The sequence below is a fragment of the Artibeus jamaicensis genome, unplaced genomic scaffold (assembly GCF_021234435.1).
Source record: "Artibeus jamaicensis isolate MK-2021 breed Jamaican fruit bat unplaced genomic scaffold, CSHL_Jam_final scaffold_369, whole genome shotgun sequence".
Taxonomy (NCBI): Eukaryota; Metazoa; Chordata; class Mammalia; order Chiroptera; family Phyllostomidae; genus Artibeus; species Artibeus jamaicensis.
The window spans coordinates 42935069-42954192 of record NW_026522042.1 but is presented as its reverse complement, the minus strand read 5'-3'; the positions used below and the strand labels follow the sequence as shown (position 1 = coordinate 42954192).

Below are 19124 nucleotides of genomic sequence, written 5' to 3'. Positions count from 1 at the left end.
TCAGTTTATTCTGTAAAGTGGAAATAGCAGTAGACTACATCACAGGTGGTCGTGAGGATTAAACGAGACAACAGAAAGGTTATACATAGTAAATGCTCAAGTGTTAACTGTAATCAGTACTCAGCTTTCTCATAAATTTCTAAATCGACAAATATGTTAATTTATTTATTCAATGAATATTTAATGAGGGCTTACTGTGTGCCAGGCTTTGTTTTAGACTAGGAAATCAACCAGAAAAAAAGACAAGTATCCTTGCCTTCAAATGGGAGAGGATAACAAACAAGTGAAATATGTTATGATAAAAAAAAGATGTAATGATACATAGTGATAAGTACTATAGAGATCATGGAGCAGGGAAAGGGTACAGAGATACTAGGATTTTCAATTTTAAGTAGGGTGGGACATCCCTAGCTGGTGTGGCTCAGTGGATTGAGCTGTGGCCTGTGAACCAAAGAGTCGCTGGTTCAATACACAGTCTTGGGCACATTCCTGGGTTGCTGGCCAGGCCCCCCATGGGGGCCACTCAAGAGGCGGCCATGCTTTTGTTTCTCTCCCTCTTCCTCCCTCCCTTACCTTCTCCAAAAATAATAAAATGTTAAAAGACTAACAAATAAGTAGTGTGGGACAAGAAAGACATCACTGGAAAGCCTCTGCAGAGTTTTGAGTAAATGATATCTGGCCATGTTTTAAAAGGTTCACTCTGGCTGTTGTGAGAGATCGAACTACTGACTGGTAGGGTGAGGGTGGGCAAGGGAAAATGAGGCCAGTTAAAGAATTATTGCAGTAATCCAGATGGCTGTATTAGGTGTTACCAGTTTGGCTTCTAACCAATAGGATTTGCTGACAGACCCTATGTGTTGGTGAAGTTGAGTAGGGCAAGGGAAACATAATTCTAAGGTTTTGAACTGGATTGTCTGATGTTTCTGAGTTGAGAATCAGATTTTCCAAGGTATGTTGAAGAAAGCAGAATACCAAGGCTTATAATTTAGCAAAGACAATGTAGTGTAAAAGCTGAGTCCCTGTTTTGGATCTAGATGCCTGCATTGATTACTGGCCCAAATGTTCAATCACTAGATTTATGATTTGGGAAAATCATTTAATCTTTCTGTCCCTAGTTTCCTCTTCTGTAATAGGATCTACTCATTGGGTTGCTGCAAAGCTTAAATAATTTTATACTTCAAGAGCCCTTAGAAAAGTGTCTGACAGTATTCAATTTATGTTAGCCGTTATGTAACTATTATTGGTCACCTCTTAGCTCTTTTTACTACTTGGGTCTTTACTGAGTTCTGATACATTCATAGACAAAATTCTCATACATTGCAGAAAACCCACCATGCTTACCATTTAATTTTTAAATCTCTTAATTGTGACAAGTCATACCTAACAATCCATGGTGTCACATAAATTAGGCCAAAGTTCCTTCTAAAAGACATCACTGTAACAATATAACTTCACCTGTAGTAAAAATAAGCTAAGTAGTGAGCTAAATTTGACAGTACATCCGTGAAGCTTGAGGTTCCCAAGAGTGCTATGGCATATGACATGATCAGCAGCATTATGCCATGCCGTAAGTTCCCATATGGGGAATTTATTTTAAATAGGGTTAACAAAGGTGTTTAGGTGATATCCTGAGTTCATTAGGCCATTGTATGTATAAAATACCACTCAGCATCTGTATAGCCTGATAATTTACAAAGCACTATCATGCACTGTAGTGGCCTGCTTCCAAGACAGTCCCAGTGATTCTCACCTTTCGGTGTTAAGAAACTGTGTAGTTTTCTCTCACAAACAGGCTGTTATACGTGACCAATAAATATGGCAAAAGTGTAATATCCAAGTCTAAGTCATAAAAGGCTTCTGCCGTATATGCTTGGATAATTTATTCTGGGGGAAGTCAGGCATCATGTCATGAATTCACTCAGGTAGCCTTGTGGAGAGGAACTGAGGCTTCCTGGTAACAGCCAGCAACTATCTAGTCATGTTAGTCAAGCCCTGGGTAGCATCTGATTGCAACCCCGTGAGAGACACTGACTGGGTAAAACTGTCTAGCCAACCAGTGCAGGAATTCCTGACTTGGAGAAAACATAAGTTAAGTGGTTATTTTTGTTTTTAGCCCCTAAGTTTTGGGGTAGTTTGTCACAAAGTCAAAATACTAACTTGATTCTATCATACTGTATAGTACTGGAGAAGAAAACCTAAAATTGGATGAATTTGGCTGATCTTACATACATTTAACTGCTTAACTCCTAAATGAAAATACAGGCTATTTACTCTAAGCCAACTGAGAATTCTTTTTAATCCTCGCTTGAGGATGTATTTATCATTTTAGAAACAAAGGCAGGGAAAAACATGGATGTAGGAAATGTTAATCAGTTGTTCCCCGAGTGTCCAGACAGGGGATCAAACACTCAACCTAGGTATGTGGCCGGCCCAGGAATCGAACCTGCAACCTTTTGGTGGACATGACGACGCTTGCTCTAGCTGAGCTACTTGGGCAGGGCAACCCAGAATTCTTTTTATGACTCCCTCTTCCTTTGGAGTTCATCCTTATGACAGAAATTTCCACTGACATGTCTTTTTGTCATCTGTACTTGCAAATTCTCTAAGTCATATTTTTTCATTGGGCCTATCACGGCAGCAGCACTAGTAGAGATGGCCCTCACACAGTATTAGGGTTAGGGTTTCAAACTGCTGGCTGCTCTTTAACTGAAACCAGTTTCTTAAAGTAAAAACAAAACAAAACAAAACAAAAAAAACCCCACAAAAATCGCCTGGAATTTTCACTGAAATGCAAAAGCTAAGGAGAGAATAGTGCTAGTTTTTCTACTTTTTTAAATCCTCATCCAAAGATGTGCTTATTGATTTTAGAGAGAGACTTTAGGGAGAGAGGGAGGAAGATGGGGAGGGAAGGGGAGAGAAAGAGAAACACTGATTTGTTATTCCACTTAATTATGCATTCACTGATTGCTTCAAACTGGAGATTGAACCTGCAACCTTGGTGTATCAGGATGATGCTTTAACCAACTAGGCTACCTGGCCAAAGCTAGGGATGACTTCTTTAAAGCATATTCTAGAAATCTATAAAGGTATGGAAGAAAATTTATTTCACTTTATGAGACTTTACTTTCACAATAATATATACTCTTGGCACAAGAAGACCTTTTTAAAGTTTCATATATCACCTTAACAAGGTAAATATTTAGGTTGATTTTATGAAGCTTTCAGACATTAAGTTTGAGAAAATTAATGGTTACCAGGATTTGCATACATTATTACAATCAAAACAGTAAAATAAACCAAAAAACAACACTTTCTTAATACCCTTAAAAACATAAGAAATTGCCAATTTTGGCCATTATACCTATACTATATTCATGTTGATCTCTGATTTTATACTGACTTTTTTTCTAAAAATAGGTGACAAATAATCTTTTGTGTTAACTCCCCTGTCTTACTACCACAAAGTCTATATTGGCTATATAGACTTTGGCTATATTTTTATCGTTCAGAGTAGGATGTGCTTATTAAGCCAGTTACTCCACTAACTTTGTGAATGAAAAAAATATTAAGAGAATCAAGAATATGGGGAGCACTGGGGGGGGGGCTGGGATGGGAGTAAAAAACAGAAAACTGTACTTGAACAATAACTAAATTAAAAAAAAGAATTAAGAATAAATAATGGAGACATTATTTCACTGATACTCATCCAATTTCATAAAAATCACTTCCAAAAAGCAGCAATTCTGCCCCATAAATTCATATCTAAATAGAAACTGAAAGAAAAATGAAATTATGGGAAATACATGATGGTTTACTAGACATTGTGTTCTTTTAATAGTTCAACACTAATAATACTTAATAATTAAGAGTAAAATAATAGGCTAACATTTTAAATGTGTACTTTAATAAGTATAAAGTATATAAACAATTAGGTAAGCTTGTGGAGGAGCTGACCAAGATACATAAATTATGAGATGTTATAAGTGTCCGTCTGAATTTTCTATATAGCTTTTTTACAGAATATTTAAGGTGTTTAATGTACAATTTCTCATTTGTCATGTTGGAAGTCCTTTATTGCAAGACTATCCTTCTGTCTGATGACAAACAGCAGCCACTGTCAGTGATTATTCTGGACCTCCACGCTGAAAAGAAAAAAATAAAACAGTAAGATTAGCTATCACATTCACAGAAAAAATGTCTTCATAGCCACTATACAAATTTACACTATCTTAAGCAAATGATCTTTAGTTTTTTAAAAGTAATTTTGGGATTTTTCCATTGCTTGTGGGCACTCATAGAAATGTTATGAATAATTTCAGATCTGGAAAGACTCAAGGTTGACCTAGATCATTATACTCTGAAAAATTAGTACGAACCCTAAAGAGCTTTTTCATGTGGTTATATCTCTTGCTTCTAAATATGATACTTCTACACATACATTCTTCCATGCACATTAATTGAGGGCTCGGACACGATTTATTTCTCATAGTCCTGGCCTATTAGACCATCTGTGTCTTAGCTATGGATACACCGTGACAAGACAATGGGAGAGGCATGTAAATCAGGACATGAAATTCCAACAGCTCAAAATGTTAAGGTGTTTTGCACAATATTGTGATAAAGATCAACAATTATACCTGGATAAATTCCATTTCTTCTTGAGACATAGGTTTCCTTCTATATTTCTGAGGTAATGTTTTTATTATTTCCGCAGTGTCTGGTGGCCCCTGATGCATCGGCCAATCTGTCGATTTACTTCCCTTAAAGTGCTGTGAAATTGAAGAAGAATGAGACGGTAGTCCTGCTGAGCTCAGAACTTCTGATACTGAAATTAAAAAAATGTAATTAGAGAAATTGTTTGGATGTCTTAAAATACTATTTTGCATGATCTATTACTGAGTAATCTAGTCATCCTTGAAATAGTATTATAATTCTGAGAGGTAAGTTTTGGAGAGTAACTTAGTTGGGTAGCTATATAAAATTTCATAAAGGCTGTGACTGGTGTGGCTCAGTTGGTTGGGTATCCTCCTGCAACGCGGTTCCCAGTCAGGGTACATGGCTGGGTTGCAGGTTGGTTCCCTGGTCATATAGAAAGCACCCATTGAGGTTTCTCTCCCTCCCTAAAAATAAATAAATAAAATCTTTAAAAAATATTTTATAAAGTTCTTAAACAAATACAGAGGGTAGTGTTAGGTGAGTGAATTACTAAATTGAACAAGTTTACAAAATGAAATTTCTAGGTAGTGGAGTTCAACCCATACAGATAACCTAAGTGGCTTAAGTTTTGTCATATGGTGGAGTTCACAGGTAATAAGGTAACTTACAATAGTTCGGAATGAGAATTCTGCTCTATATGAGATTTGTTTTCACAAAACCTTTTTAAAAAAATTTTTATTTATCTTTAGAAGGGAAGGAAAGGAGAGAGGGAGAGAAATATCAATGTATGGTTGCCCCTTGTATGTCCCCTGCTGGGAACTGGCCTGCAACCCAGGCATGTGCCCTGACTGGGAATTGAACTGTGACCTTTTGATTCACAGGCCCGTGCTCAATCCACTGAGTTACACCAGCCAGGGCTTCCAAAACCTTTTTCTTTTAAAATTTTATTTATTTATTTTTTAGAGAGAGGGAAAGGGAAGGAGGGAGAGAAACATCAATGTAGGGCTGCCTCTCTCACACCCGCCACTGGGGACCTGGCCTGCAACCCAGGCATATGCCTTGACTGGGAATTGAACCAGTGACCCTCTGGTTCAGAGGCAGGCACTCAATCCACTGAAACACACTAACCAGGGCTGTTTTCTCAATACCTTTATACTTACTTATCGACTATATCTTAATTCATAGAGTTACAGTAAGTTAAAAATATTTGTATAAAATTTGTTTAAAATTTTCCATGAATTTCCTGGCTGGTGTAGCTCAGTGGATTGAGCACGGGCCTGTGAACCAGACAACTGCGGTTCGATTCCCAGTCAGGGCACATGCCTGGGTTGCAGACTAGTTCCCTGCAGACCAGTTCCCAGCAGGGGATGCATGAAAGGCAACCATACATTGATGTTTCTCTCCCTCTCTTCTTTTCTAAAGATAAATAAATAAAATCTTTAAAAAAAGTTTTTTCCATGAATTAAGGATTAAATATCTTATAATGAAGACAGGGATAGAGGATCTGGTAAAAAGAAGGGGTCAGAGAAAAACAGGACTTGTTCAGAATCTTCAGTTACTTTCTAGGCAATGATTGCTAAGGTCTACAGCAATCTAAGAATATTTACTGGTTGAATAAATAAATGAGTAAATGAAAAAAAGGTTAACTGGGAAAGAAATATAGAAATGGTTATTATTCCTCACAATATCTTAAATGTAAGCATGGGAGATTATTCTAAAGAATAGAATGAAAGAAAGGTAAAACAAAAATTCCCCTATATAAACTCTGTATCATTAAAAATTCCGAAGCATCTATTGCTGAGTCATTTCCTTTTTAAATGGAGGTAATAACTTAATTTTTAGTTGCATGCAACCTAAGTTACCATTTTCATCTAAGTTACGAAGTGTACCCAATTTTAAAATGAAAAATACTGCTTATGATAGGATATTCATGTAGAAATATACATGTACACTTAAAAAAAAAATCTGAAGTACAACTTACCATTGGGTTTAGGATGGTCTCTTCTGTTAGGGAACCTTATTAATGGAGTATGTGGCTTGACTACCTAAAGGAAGAATAAAATACATAAAAAAGATGAAAACACTAAAATAAAGTCATTAGCTATATATATGTCATTAGCTATATATTGTCCTCTACCAGGAAATCTATGAACCACATATCTTCATTAAAAGATCTACTATTGTATTTTCATTAAAATAAAATAACTTAGTATTTGACAGCAATTTTAAATTTTACTCCTCCCCAAACCGGAAAGCTGGCCTATGAATTAACTTGTTTATCTTACTTGCAAGTCATAAGAACTTTGTACTTTATACATTATAAGACATTTTACTGTACTGCCAACTGACTTCAAAAGACAACCCTATGAAAAAGATGACACCGATCTTATGTTGTGTGACTTAATACATTGTGCTGTTAACTGGTAAGAATTGAAGTTTCCTGACTTGAGTCCTGTGTTGTTTCCCTATTCTGTTACTGTGTAGCAGTTTAGAACAGGATAAAAAGTATACTGAAAATGCAGAAGAGCACATAGAGGAAACACTATCTATGATCCCAAAACTCACACACAATAGGTTTAAACATTTGATAGCCCTTTTAAGGCTTGTTCCTGTACCCAGAGAAACACATACTTGTCCTTGCCCAATTCATCATGCCATTTCCATCCCCATTCAATCTAGAGCTTATGTCCTCTACCAGGAAATCTTGCCCCAATCCCACCCATTTGCATGCCTCCACTTTCACCTGACTGCGTATCTTTTACAACAGCTCAAATATCAGTGCTTTCTAAGAAACTTCACCTGACTCCAAAATCTGACTTTTCTCATTTGTGTTTCTACAGTATCCTGAACATCTTAAGAGCACTGTGCAGCAGACAGATAAACAAGTCAATGATTTACAGGACAGCTAAGCTCTGGGAAAGGCAGAGTCAGAGAATTAGTACTTCTGCAGCAATGCCTGGAACACAGTAAATGCTCAGAAAACATCTGCCAAATGAATGAATAAGCTATTTCTATGGTAAAACTAAGTATATAAGCCTATAAGTATATATACACATACTTAATACACACATATGCATGTATATGGGAAAGAATCCATTTCAACATTGCTTTTATACACTTAAAGCTATGATGTAATATGCCCTTATTGATGAAATTCCCACACTATTTGGACTGCACTAAAAAAAAGAAAAAAATTTACCTTTTCCCCCAAATTTAATAAACCGACTAGGTAAAATTTTGCAACAGGCCAAAGTTTAATAGCCATGCTATATATAGAACTGGAAAGTATAGAAAAATGGGTAAGATAACTTCCAGAGGTAGACAAATGAAAATAGCTCTTTAACCATATGCAAAGATGGTCAGCCTCACATATAAGAGAAATCAAAGTTAAAATTACATGGAGATTAATATTTTTCATCAGTAGATGTTATTACATTTTAATGTACAATTTGGATAACTGAAGACTTTTGGGAAGGCTACAGGGAGGGAAGCAGAATAGGAGTGCAAAATAGTATAACCTCTTTTGAGTGGAAAAAAGCCTAGAACCTATAGTTCACTCAACCTCCTCTTACCAGCACTCTCTACTTCCTTGCTGGAGGCTTACAGGTGAAACCTGTAAATCTCAATCCCTGTATTAATCCAACCACCCAGCTTCTTCACCTGTGTCTCCTGCAGTCCTAAATCATTTAGGAAATGATTTCCTAAACGACAAACTCTCCTTTCTGCTCTTATAGCAGCCCAAACATATCAAATATATACTGCCTGGCATTCAGCAGGCATTAATAACTGTAACTTACTCTTCTAAAATTACTTCTGAATATCCTGTAGTCCAGCCAAATTTCTCTACTTAATGTTGACACCATGCTTTGTGAACTCCCATGAATTTGTGCCAAAGTGTCAAAATATTACCCTTTCTTTAAGGTATGAGTCTACAGCCAAATTGCAAGCTCGATGGGAGGCACTACGTCTGTTTTGCTGGCACTGGAGTTCCCAGCACTGAATATAGGCTTGGAACAGAAGTACTCAATACAATTTGCTAACATAATATGTAATTATTTAATGTCAGCACATACTGCTTTGTATTATGAATATCTTAGTCAAAGTCATTGCGACTGTTAGGGGACAGACCATTCCTTATTGTATACCTCACAGTACCTTTCTTTAAAAAAAATATTAGTTAGTTCTTTTTTATTACTGTGTACTATTCTATTTTAACAGATCTACCACTATTTGTTTATCCCGCTAATGGCCATTTGGATTGTTTCTGGTTTGACGGTTATTATGGATAAAGTGGCTATGAACACTTTCATCTAAGTCTTCTTTATATAGAATATACACTCATTTCTCTTGAGTATAAATCTATGAGTAGAATTGATAGGTCAAAGGAAGGTATAATCAACTATTAGAAACCAATAAAAGTTTCCCAAAGGGGCTGCACCATTTTATATACTCCTACCAGCAATATATGAGGATTTCAGGTGCTTCATATTAACATCATTTGGTACTGTCAGTTATTTTAATTTTAATCATTAGGTTGGTGTAGCAGTACTTTTGGGTTTTATTTGTATATTCCTGGCAAGTAATGATATTGAGCATCTTTTCAAGGCTTATTGCTCATTTGGATATCTTCTTTTGTGCAGTATCATTGTTTTTATCCACTTTTAAATTGGGCTATATATTATGAATACCAGTTCTTTGTTAAATGTTCATCTTATTCTCACAGAATTTTTAACACTCAAATACTCAATAAATATCTGAGGATCATTCATTGCAATGAGACCAAGACTGGGATCTAGGATTTTATTTTATAGACTGACACAACTTTAACAAAAGGTCTTTTAAAGACATACTTGTGCAAAAAGCAATGCAATTCTCGTATCAAAATTAGTAATACAGTCTCAATAGTTGAAAAAGATCGTTTAAACCAACTACAAAAGTGGAAGTTGTGTTTCTTTATCCAATTTAACCTCCCCTATTTAAGTTCGAGACCACAGCTGGAGGAGCAGAACAAAAGCTATTAGGAGTTACTAACTCGTGGATTAACAAAGTTCCTCTAGCTGCCAATCTAAACTTGGGGTTGGGGGGGGGGGAAGCTCGGGAAACCAACACTAAAATATCACAGTTAAAGTTAAGTAATCTTATTCTTTTTATTTTTTAATTCCCTCCCATCTGGCCTGTAACCAGACACTTGAATTGGTGGGGCGAGGGTGCAGCCAGTTCTCAGGCCATTCCCAAGTCCTTGAAGGGACACACTGGGTCAATGCAGGGCTTGCTTGCTTTCCCTCACCGCTATCGCCTCTCTTCTGATTGGTTGATCGGGCTATACTAGAGGGGCATCACAGACTATACCAGACACCGATTGGCCAGGATATAGCCTTGGCAGCCTAGCCGCAGACACCTTGAAGAGTAAACGAGGTCCTCGCAGAGGCCAATCTACATATTCCACAAAACAGCTATGCGCCTACCTGCTAAGTTGCGACACGCCCGTGGCCTGGCTCGAACCCTCAGCTCCGGTCACCGGCTTACTACCCGACCCAACGGGCTCAAGGTCCAATTCTCACACACCCCCATGCGACGCCACCGGCCCTATACTCAGGGCTGCGAACGCCGCGCAGGCTCCGCCACCGCTTTTCCTCCCCAGTGCTTTTAGCTATAGTCAGCACCATCCCTACCGCCCTTGGTGCGGAAAGGAGACCGAATCTCTTTACCTGAACGACCCTGCTGGCGGACGCCATCTTACTGCCCATCATGACCCCCGAGAAGGGGTAGCTTCCGGGGCGTTAGCGAGCCGCAGAAATAACTGGAGTCTTCAGCAGCTGGGGGCGGGCCCTGCCTGGGACGTCATGGAGGAGGGGCGAGCGGGCGGGATCTTCCAATGTGGCGCTAACACCACCCTTCTTTGTGTGACCCCGCCCCCTCCCGTGGGCTGGACCCCATGTGTTTCTCATTATTTCCTTTTGCAGATGAAGTTTTGTGATGTTGGGTTTATTTTGCTCATTAGCCATGAGTGATCTAGGACCTTTTCCTCAACAGACAACCAGTTTCTAATTTCAGTGTAGTCCAAATTTAATCTGAAACCAAATACAATCTCTTGTGGTCTCCTAAAACGAACATTTTTGTTACCACTTGGGAGTTAATAACAAACTCTGGACAAGCAATCAATTCTCGGTTTATACAAAGCCATTTCATATGCCCTTAGTTATTGGCATTGCTTAATCTGGTCTGTGTTTCTATTTTTTTTCACTATTTGTCTTGATACTAAACTGCTGTCTTCTTCAAATTTGAGAGAATGCAAAAGTTCAAGTTTTTGAAATATAAGCCATCTATTGTATATCATCTCTCAAAGTGGTATTAATTCTGTGGTAAAAATTAGTGTTGACATTGTTATAATTTTTTAAAAGATTTTATTTATTTTTATAGGGGAAGGGAGGGAAAAGAGAGGGAGTGAAACATCAATGTGTGTTTGCCCCTTGCACGCTCCCAACTGGGAACCTGACCCACAACCCAGGCATGTGCCCTGACTATCAAACCAGTGACCCTCTGCTTCACAGTCCAGCACTCAATCCACTGAACCACACCAGCCAGGGCACATTGTTATAATTTTTAATACACAATATATACAACATGTTTTTTTTATTTTTAAATTTTATTTAATTATTGTTCAAGTACAGTTTATATCTTTTACTCCTATAACGTTTAAAAAATTTTACTTATTTATATATTTTTATTGATTATGCCATTACAGTTTTCCCATATCCCCCTTCATTCCCCTCCATGCTGCACACCCCTCCCCCATAATTCCTCCCCCTTTAGTTTAGGTCCATGTGTCACAAGTTCTTTAGATTCTATATTTCCCATACTATTCTTGTCCTCCCCCTGTCTATTTCCTATCCACTGTCTATGCTACTTATTCTCTGTACCTTCTCCCCCCATCTCCTCCTCCCACTCCCCTGTTGACAACCCTCCATGTGATCTCCATTTCTATGGGTCTGTTCCTGATCTAGCTGTCCTTTTAGTTTGCTTTTGTTTTAAGTGTGGTTGTTAATAACTGTTTGCTGTCCTTTCACTGTTCATCTTTTTTTTAAATCTTTTTCTTAGATAAGTCCCTTTAACATTTCATGTAATAAGGACTTGGTGATGATGAACTTCTTGAACTTGACCTTATCTGAGAAGCACTTTATCTGCCCTTCCATTCTAAATGGAAGCTTTGCTGGATAGAGCAATCTTGGATGTAGGCCCTTGCCTTTCATGACTTGGAATACTTCTTTCCAGCCCCTTCTTGCCTGGAAGATCTCTTTGGAGAAATCAGCTGACAGTCTGATGGGAACTCCTTTGTCCCTTATCGCTTGCTGCATCAAGGATTATCTCCTTCATTTTAATCTTGGCTAATATAATTATGACGTGCCTTGGTGTGTTCCTCCTTGGATTCACCTTCTTTGGGACTCTCTGAGCTTCTTGGATATCCTGGAAGTCTCTTTCCTTTGCCAGATTGGGGAAGTTCTCTGGGGAAGTTCTCCTTTATTATTTGTTCAAATAAGTTTTCCACTTGTGGCTGTTCCTCTTCCCCTTCCCCTTCTGCTACCCCTATAATTCAGATACTGGAACTTTTAAAGATGTCCTGGAGGTTCCTAAGCCTGTCCTCATTTTTTTGAATTCTTATTTCTTCATTCTTTTCTGTTTGGTCATTTTTTTCTTCCTTCTGGTCTACTCCCTTGGTTTGAGTCCCAGTTTCCTTTCCATTACTATTGGTTTCCTGTGCATTTCCCTTCATTTCAATTAGTTTAGCTTGGTTGCTTAGAGTTATGGGCTCTGGTGGGCTCTGGGGCTTTGACAATTAGTTTAGCTTGTTTAGCTTGGTCGCTTAGAGTTATGGGCTCTGGGCTCTGTTTTTTTTTTTTTTTAGGAAGAGAAGGAGAGAAACATCAATGTATGGTTGCCTCTCATGAGTCCCCTGCTGGGAACTGGCCTGCAACCCAGGCATGTGCCCTGACTGGGAATCGAACCGCGATTGTGTGGTTGGCAGGCCCGTGCTCAATCCACTGAGCTACACCAGCCATGGCTTGTTCTTCTTGAGCCATAATGTTTTGGTCTATTCAAGCCTGTTGTGTATGAGGGGCGGAGTCTTAGGTGTTCACCAGGGCGGGGTGACCCAGTTGCTGGGTTGTGATGCTGCATGGGGGGCGGGGTCAGAGAGGGGCAATGGCTCTCCTTCCATGCTCCCTCTTGGATTTCTGTCCCCTCTGCTGCTTCCGGTCTGGCTGAATGGTTCATTGTTGTTAGACTTCCATACAGTTCAATTTTCTGTTTTGGTTGCGTTTTTGTTACTAAAACTTTGTTGTCTTTAAACTTGGTTGTGCGAGGAGGCACAATGTTTCCACCTACGCCTCCATCTTGGCCAGAAGTCCCATAACATGTTATTCAACATAACTTTGTGGGTAATGTAGCCTTAAGCCATTGTAACCATTTAAAATAACAAATTTGTTTTGCTGATCTAGGTGATTTATAGCTTTTTAGAAATGTAAGTTGCCCTGGCCTGGTGTCAGTTGGTTAGAGCATCATCCCAATGTTGCAGTTCTATCTCCAGTCAAGGCACAGACAAGAAACAATCAATTGATGCATAAAAATGTAACAACAAATCGATGTTTCTCTCTCTCTCACCCCCCTTCTCTTTCTCTGTAAAATCAATAAAAAATTAAAAACAAAGAAAAAAAAAGTGAGTTATGGAGCCCAAATGTGGGCCCTTCTGATTCAATATGTCTGTGGAGGCGACCAGAAATCTATATATTTCAAAACTTTATTTACTTATTTTTAGAGAGAGGGGAAGGGAAGGAGAAAGAGAGAGAAACATCAATGTGTGGTTGCCTCTCATGTGCCCCCTAATGGGGGTTTGACTTGCACTGCAACCCAAGCATGTGCCCTGCCCAGGAACCAGTGACCCTTTGGTTCCCAGGTCAGCACTCAATCCACTGAGCCACATAAGCCAGGGCCAGAAATCTATTTTTTAAAAAGCTGTCAAAGCTGTTTTAGAAGCACATATTCTAAAATCAGATTGATAAAGTGATTAGATGTGCAAAAGACATTTTAATTTTTTAAATAACTCATCTTCATTGTATTTTTTCATTATCATTTATCACCCCTATGCCCTATTCCACCTCTACCTCCCCTCCCCAAAAGATATTTTTAAAAGGGCATATGTATAGGCATATCAAGCCATCACATTCTACAGTTTAAATAACTTATAATTTTGTCAGTGACCTCAGTAATCCTGGTGGGGAAAGCTCAAAAGCAACAGCAGCTTGGATTCTTAGTACACAGGTTTTCATTTATATACAGAGAAACAGCAAGTTTCTATACAAACATCTACAATATTAACTTCTTATTCTGAATCATTTAAATAACCGACTTTCTTGGCTATTTTTAAAATAAAATATTTTCCAGTTTTCTTTATGACTATATCTGAGAAAGAGATGAAGAAAATGGGCAGAGGACCATGATTTAGAACTTTTATTAAGAAATATACTTTCCAAGTCCTCTAATAACCAGACATCTCCTGGTATTACTTGATAAATTCAGAAAATGCCAAATGCAATGCAGATTTCTGGTCATATTGGTAAGATTTTGTTTTGGGGAGTCTGCCAGAAAAATGCTCTGAATTTTCTCTAACTGAAGGTTTATTTCTAAGGGTTGGCATTCATACTCCTTCACAGAATTCTCATCCAGGCCACTTTTAGATTATTTTCCCCTAGGATGAAGATGATAAAAGTAACTGAAGCTGCCCTGGCCAGGTAGCTGTTGGTTAAAGCACTGTCCTGATACACCAAGGTGATGGGTTCAATCTCCTATCAGGACACATCAAAGAAGCAACCAATGAATGCATGAATGAGTGGAACAGAAAAGTGATGTTTCTCTCTCTCTGAAATCAATAAATTAAAGAAAAAAACTTTTAAAAAAGATAGCTGAAGCTGAGCCAGTACCTAAATTCTACCTTATCTTCCTGTTGCTCAGTTTCAATTAGCCTGACTGTCATCAGATCATTTGATTATTCACCCCACTGGCGTCCCAATTTTTATGTATATTCTCAAGGCTGTTATTTAGCTATTTTCTTTTTTTTAAATTTTCTTAATAAAGATTTGTATTTATTTATTTTCAGAGAGGGGAGAAGGGAGGGTAAAAGAGGAGAGAAACGTCAATTGGTTGCTTCCTGTTCGTCCCCAGAATGGGAACTCGGCCTGCAACCTAGGCATGTACCCTGACAAGGATCAGAACCCACAGCCTTGTGGTTTGCAGGCTGGTGCTCAATCCACTGAGCCACACTAGTCAGGGCTACTTGGCTATTTTCATGCACCTGAGCACACCATCTGATTCTACCTCTTGTATGTGTCTTCTCAAAGTCCCTATCTTACCTAGCCTTTGACTACTTTCTTGTTCTGTGTACCCTGTTGCTGACATTCGCTGTAGAGCTGTTAGGTGGTACTCAGCATGCATCACAGACTCCTGATGTGATACAATATAAGGTACTGAGTACAACTTGTAAATGTTTTTAATGAAAACTATGAAACTACATTTTATAAAACATATCCGTCAACTGTAACAGGAACAATTAAAAAAAAAGGTAGTCTGACTGATGGGGCTCAGTTGGTTGAGTGTTGTCCTGCAAAGCAAAGGGTCACTAGTCCAACTCCCGGTCAGGGGACAAGCCTTGGTTGTTGGCCTGGTCCCGGGTTGGAGTGTGTTCAAGAGGCAATGAAGTGATGTTTCTCTCCCTGTATTTCTCTCTTCCTCCTCCTGCCCCAAATGAATAAATAAAATCTAAAACAAACAAAAAAGCAGTTAGATCTAACTTTTTGTTTACAGGAATCCAGAGGTGGAACAAGGTACATAAACTTGTAGACACATCAGAATAGAGAACTTCCTACAAGGACAAATATTTCTTCAAGCCAGTAACTGTAAGAAAAATGGGGTAGAGGGGCTTTCTCATCTCTGTTAGAGCTCTTCAGTTCAACTCAACTATGCTATTATGAAGGGAAAGCAGCCGTAGTTACTATGTAAATGTACAGGTGTGGCTTTGTTCCAATAAAATTTTATTTGTAAAAACAGGAAGCTGGTAAGCCATAGTTTGCTGCCTTTGATGTTGATGCAATGAGCAACCAAAGCAACCATCATCACGACCACCACCACTTTTGAGAAAAATTTATTTACAAAAGCACGATTAGCTTGAATTCTAAAAAATATATACAATCTTTATTTTTCCATTACCATTTGGTCCTCTTATATGACACAGACACTGGCCCACAGTATCCACGGTGTTATGGATGAAATGAAATAAATTCACATGGACTACCAAGTCTTGTGGAGGAAAAGGGATGGCATGACTTCTCTCTCAAGGCGAGAGCAAGCATCGGACCACCTCGGCCCCCCTCTCAAGAGGAAAGTGCCAGGACCCTTGCCTTGGCAGGCTTTTATGGATATAGGTAAAGTTCATTAATCATTATCCTTACTAGGCAGTTAAGGATCAAACAATAGATAACATACAGAAAACTCTAAGGACCTATTTTGAGTCCCAGTCAGAAAGGTAAGGGCCCCCCGTAATATTTTGAGGAACAAACTCACTTCCTACTTGGATCCTTATCATTTAATTGAGAGCATTCTAAACAAAGCAGGTTTCACAGGATTTTACATATTCTTTCTTAGGCCTGATTGCCATAGGGAACCCACCCTTTCCAGCAGGGATGCACCCACCTCCAGCATTGTTTCAGGCTTAAGTTAGGCAGGGAAGGGAAGGCAGCCAAGAGATTAGGAGACTTCTTGCAGACAGAATGAGAACTCAGGCTAATATCAAAGCCAAGGGGCGAGGGCCCATCACCCCTTTTCTGTAGCCAAGTCCTTTCCTGGGGTTCCCCATGATTGTGCCTGTCTTAGGTCATGCCCCCCTTGAGGAATCCTATCCTTTATTGGCTAACTGATCTAGTATTGGGGCCAGGCAGGGTGAAGTAAAAGGAGCAGAGGCAGCACCCCTGCCAGGAAGATAAGCTTTGTCTCCTTAGTGGCCAATGGTTTGAAGGTTGTTCACTCAGCCTTAGCCATGGAGAGGGTTATAGCTTCTGAAACCAGGCAGGGCAGTTCCCAACACTTATACCCATCTCCCTAGCTTGAATTTTAAAATTGAGATACAAAATATCTTTGGGTCCCCAAGTGAGAAAGCTGCTCAGAAGTGCATATTCTCTAATACCCTCTTTGGATATGACCAAGGTAATGGTAGGGGAGAACCTCCCAAAGGGCAGAACAAAGAACCATGGACGAACTGCTTTCAGATGGCACAAGAGCCAAAGCCAAAGTGTTTCCTAGTCCCAGGAAGGGGCACTTCCTATCAGTTACCAAGTTGTATTTCAGAATTGCTACAGACCTTGTCCACTATTGTCTGCAGCAATATAACTTGTCTTCTCAGTTCCTAGGTCTCCAGATCAAGAGCCAGATCTAGATCTGATGTGGAGTATTGAGATTCTGAACTTTGAAACTTCTTGCATGCTATTGTTATCTTCTTCGGGAAGTGGTGAGTCTTTTATACACAGAAGAGAGGTTAGTATTTAAGATCAAGATGCAGACTGGGAAACTAGTCTTTTCAACCAATATCCATTTTCTGTCCACCACTCTGGAACCCAGAATGCCCCTGCTGTGGAAGAATTATACTTTCCTGACCCACAGATGTTAGACTGGTCGATGAAACCTGGGTGGAAATAATGTACATTTCTTCCAAACACAAACTTTAAATGTGCTTGTGTATGTAATTTGACTTGGCCTCCCCATAAGTCATGACATGTTTCAGATAGTGGCTGCCCCTTTCAAGCCTAAGTCCTAGAATGACCAGCCAAACCATGAATAAAAGACAGATATAACTGTTATAAGCCACTGAGATTTCCTGCTGTTATCCAGCAGGATTTCAGACAAAGCTAACACAATTTGTCAGAGTTAGACTTTAAGAGGGAACACACAGGATAATAGGGTCCCAGGAAAATGCAAAAAGTTTTTCAGACGATACTGATAACCTGTTGATTTGGGATTCACTAAAATAGTGTGCATCTGTTATTTACTTAGTGCTGTGATCAGAAAGGCATTTTACAGAATGATTTTCTGAAAGAAAAATATGACTAGTTTTACAATTTATGTAGAGAATTTCCAAGAATTCACTGTGGCAAAAAAAAATCATAAATGAATTGTGATTTATCAAAACAAATGAAAATTATATCTTCTGAAGAAAATGTTTAGCATACAAATTTAGGCAAGTGTTGGTGGTATTTTTATTATTGATCTAAAGAGAATATTTGAAATGCTGTTACCAACTGCAGTGGTAATAAACAACTTTGCAAGTTGTTTAAAGTCATAAAGAGTGCTGAAAACACAGTATCTATAAAAATGAACAATGGCTCCAAATTAATAAAAAGCTCATTAGAGCTTTTAAAAGATGGGATGGGATGTATAAAAAGTAGCAAGTTCTATTTTTTGATTAGAAGAGCAACATTTATTTTTTAACTTATAAAAGTGATACATGATACAGACATACAAAAGAAAAAAAGTCACAATTCCTTCACAATAACCCAACTGTTAACCCTTTGGGTGTCTTTTTCTTTTTCAAGGCTAAGGTGCTTTATTTGGGTCTCTGATTAAAGATGTGGGTGTGAGTTGGGGGAACTGAGATGTTGGTGAAAGGGTGCAAACTTAGATAATTAGTCCCGGCTGGTGTGGTTAGTGGACTGAGAGCTGGCCTGTGAACCAAAGGGTTGCCAGTTCGATTCCCAGTCTCGGGCACATGCATGGATTGTGGGCCAGGTCCCCAGAAGGGGGCATGTAAAAGGCAACTACAATTGATGTTTTTCTCCCTCTCTTTAAAAATAAATTTTAAAAAACTTAAAAAAAAAGATTAAGTTTTAGAGATTTCACACACAGAATTGTGATTATAGTTAATGATACTGTATTATATGCTTCAAAGTTGCTAAGAGACTAGACCTTAAATGTTTTCACCATAAAAAGAAGTAATTATGACATAATAGAGACGTTAGCTAATGCCACAGTGGTCAATTCAACATGCTGTATATCTTAAACTTATACAACATTACAGGTCAATTATATCTCAATAAAGAAAAAGAATCTGTAGCTTTGGCTGGTATGGCTCACTAGATTGAGTGCCAGCCTGAGATCACAGGGTTGACAGTTCGATTCCCAGTCAGGGGACATGGCTTGGTTGTGGGCCAGGTCCCCAGTCGGGGGTGTGCAAGGGGCAACCACATATTGATGTTTCTCTCCCTCTCTCTCTCCATCCATTCCCCTCTATCTAAAAATAAATAATCAAGTTATTGTCATGAGATGAATTGAAAATAAGATTTGAATAAAATGCAACTGACTGTTAAAAAATAAAGATGTGAATATGTTTTTCTAATTTTTCTGGTATTTTGGTTGACAAAGAAATGCACAGA

General features: G+C 38.6%; 1 protein-coding gene across 1 annotated transcript; it reads right to left on the bottom strand.

The window, feature by feature from the left end:
- Positions 1-3081: 3081 nt before the first annotated feature.
- MRPS36 (mitochondrial ribosomal protein S36) lies at positions 3082-10472 on the bottom strand. The gene is made up of 4 exons (XM_037132811.2): positions 10365-10472; positions 6638-6701; positions 4638-4825; positions 3082-4142 (listed from the first exon to the last, which is right to left on the bottom strand). Exons 1-4 carry the CDS (start codon positions 10404-10406, stop codon positions 4125-4127), a joined length of 312 nt encoding a protein of 103 aa, XP_036988706.2. The 5' UTR covers positions 10407-10472; the 3' UTR covers positions 3082-4124.
- Positions 10473-19124: the final 8652 nt, after the last annotated feature.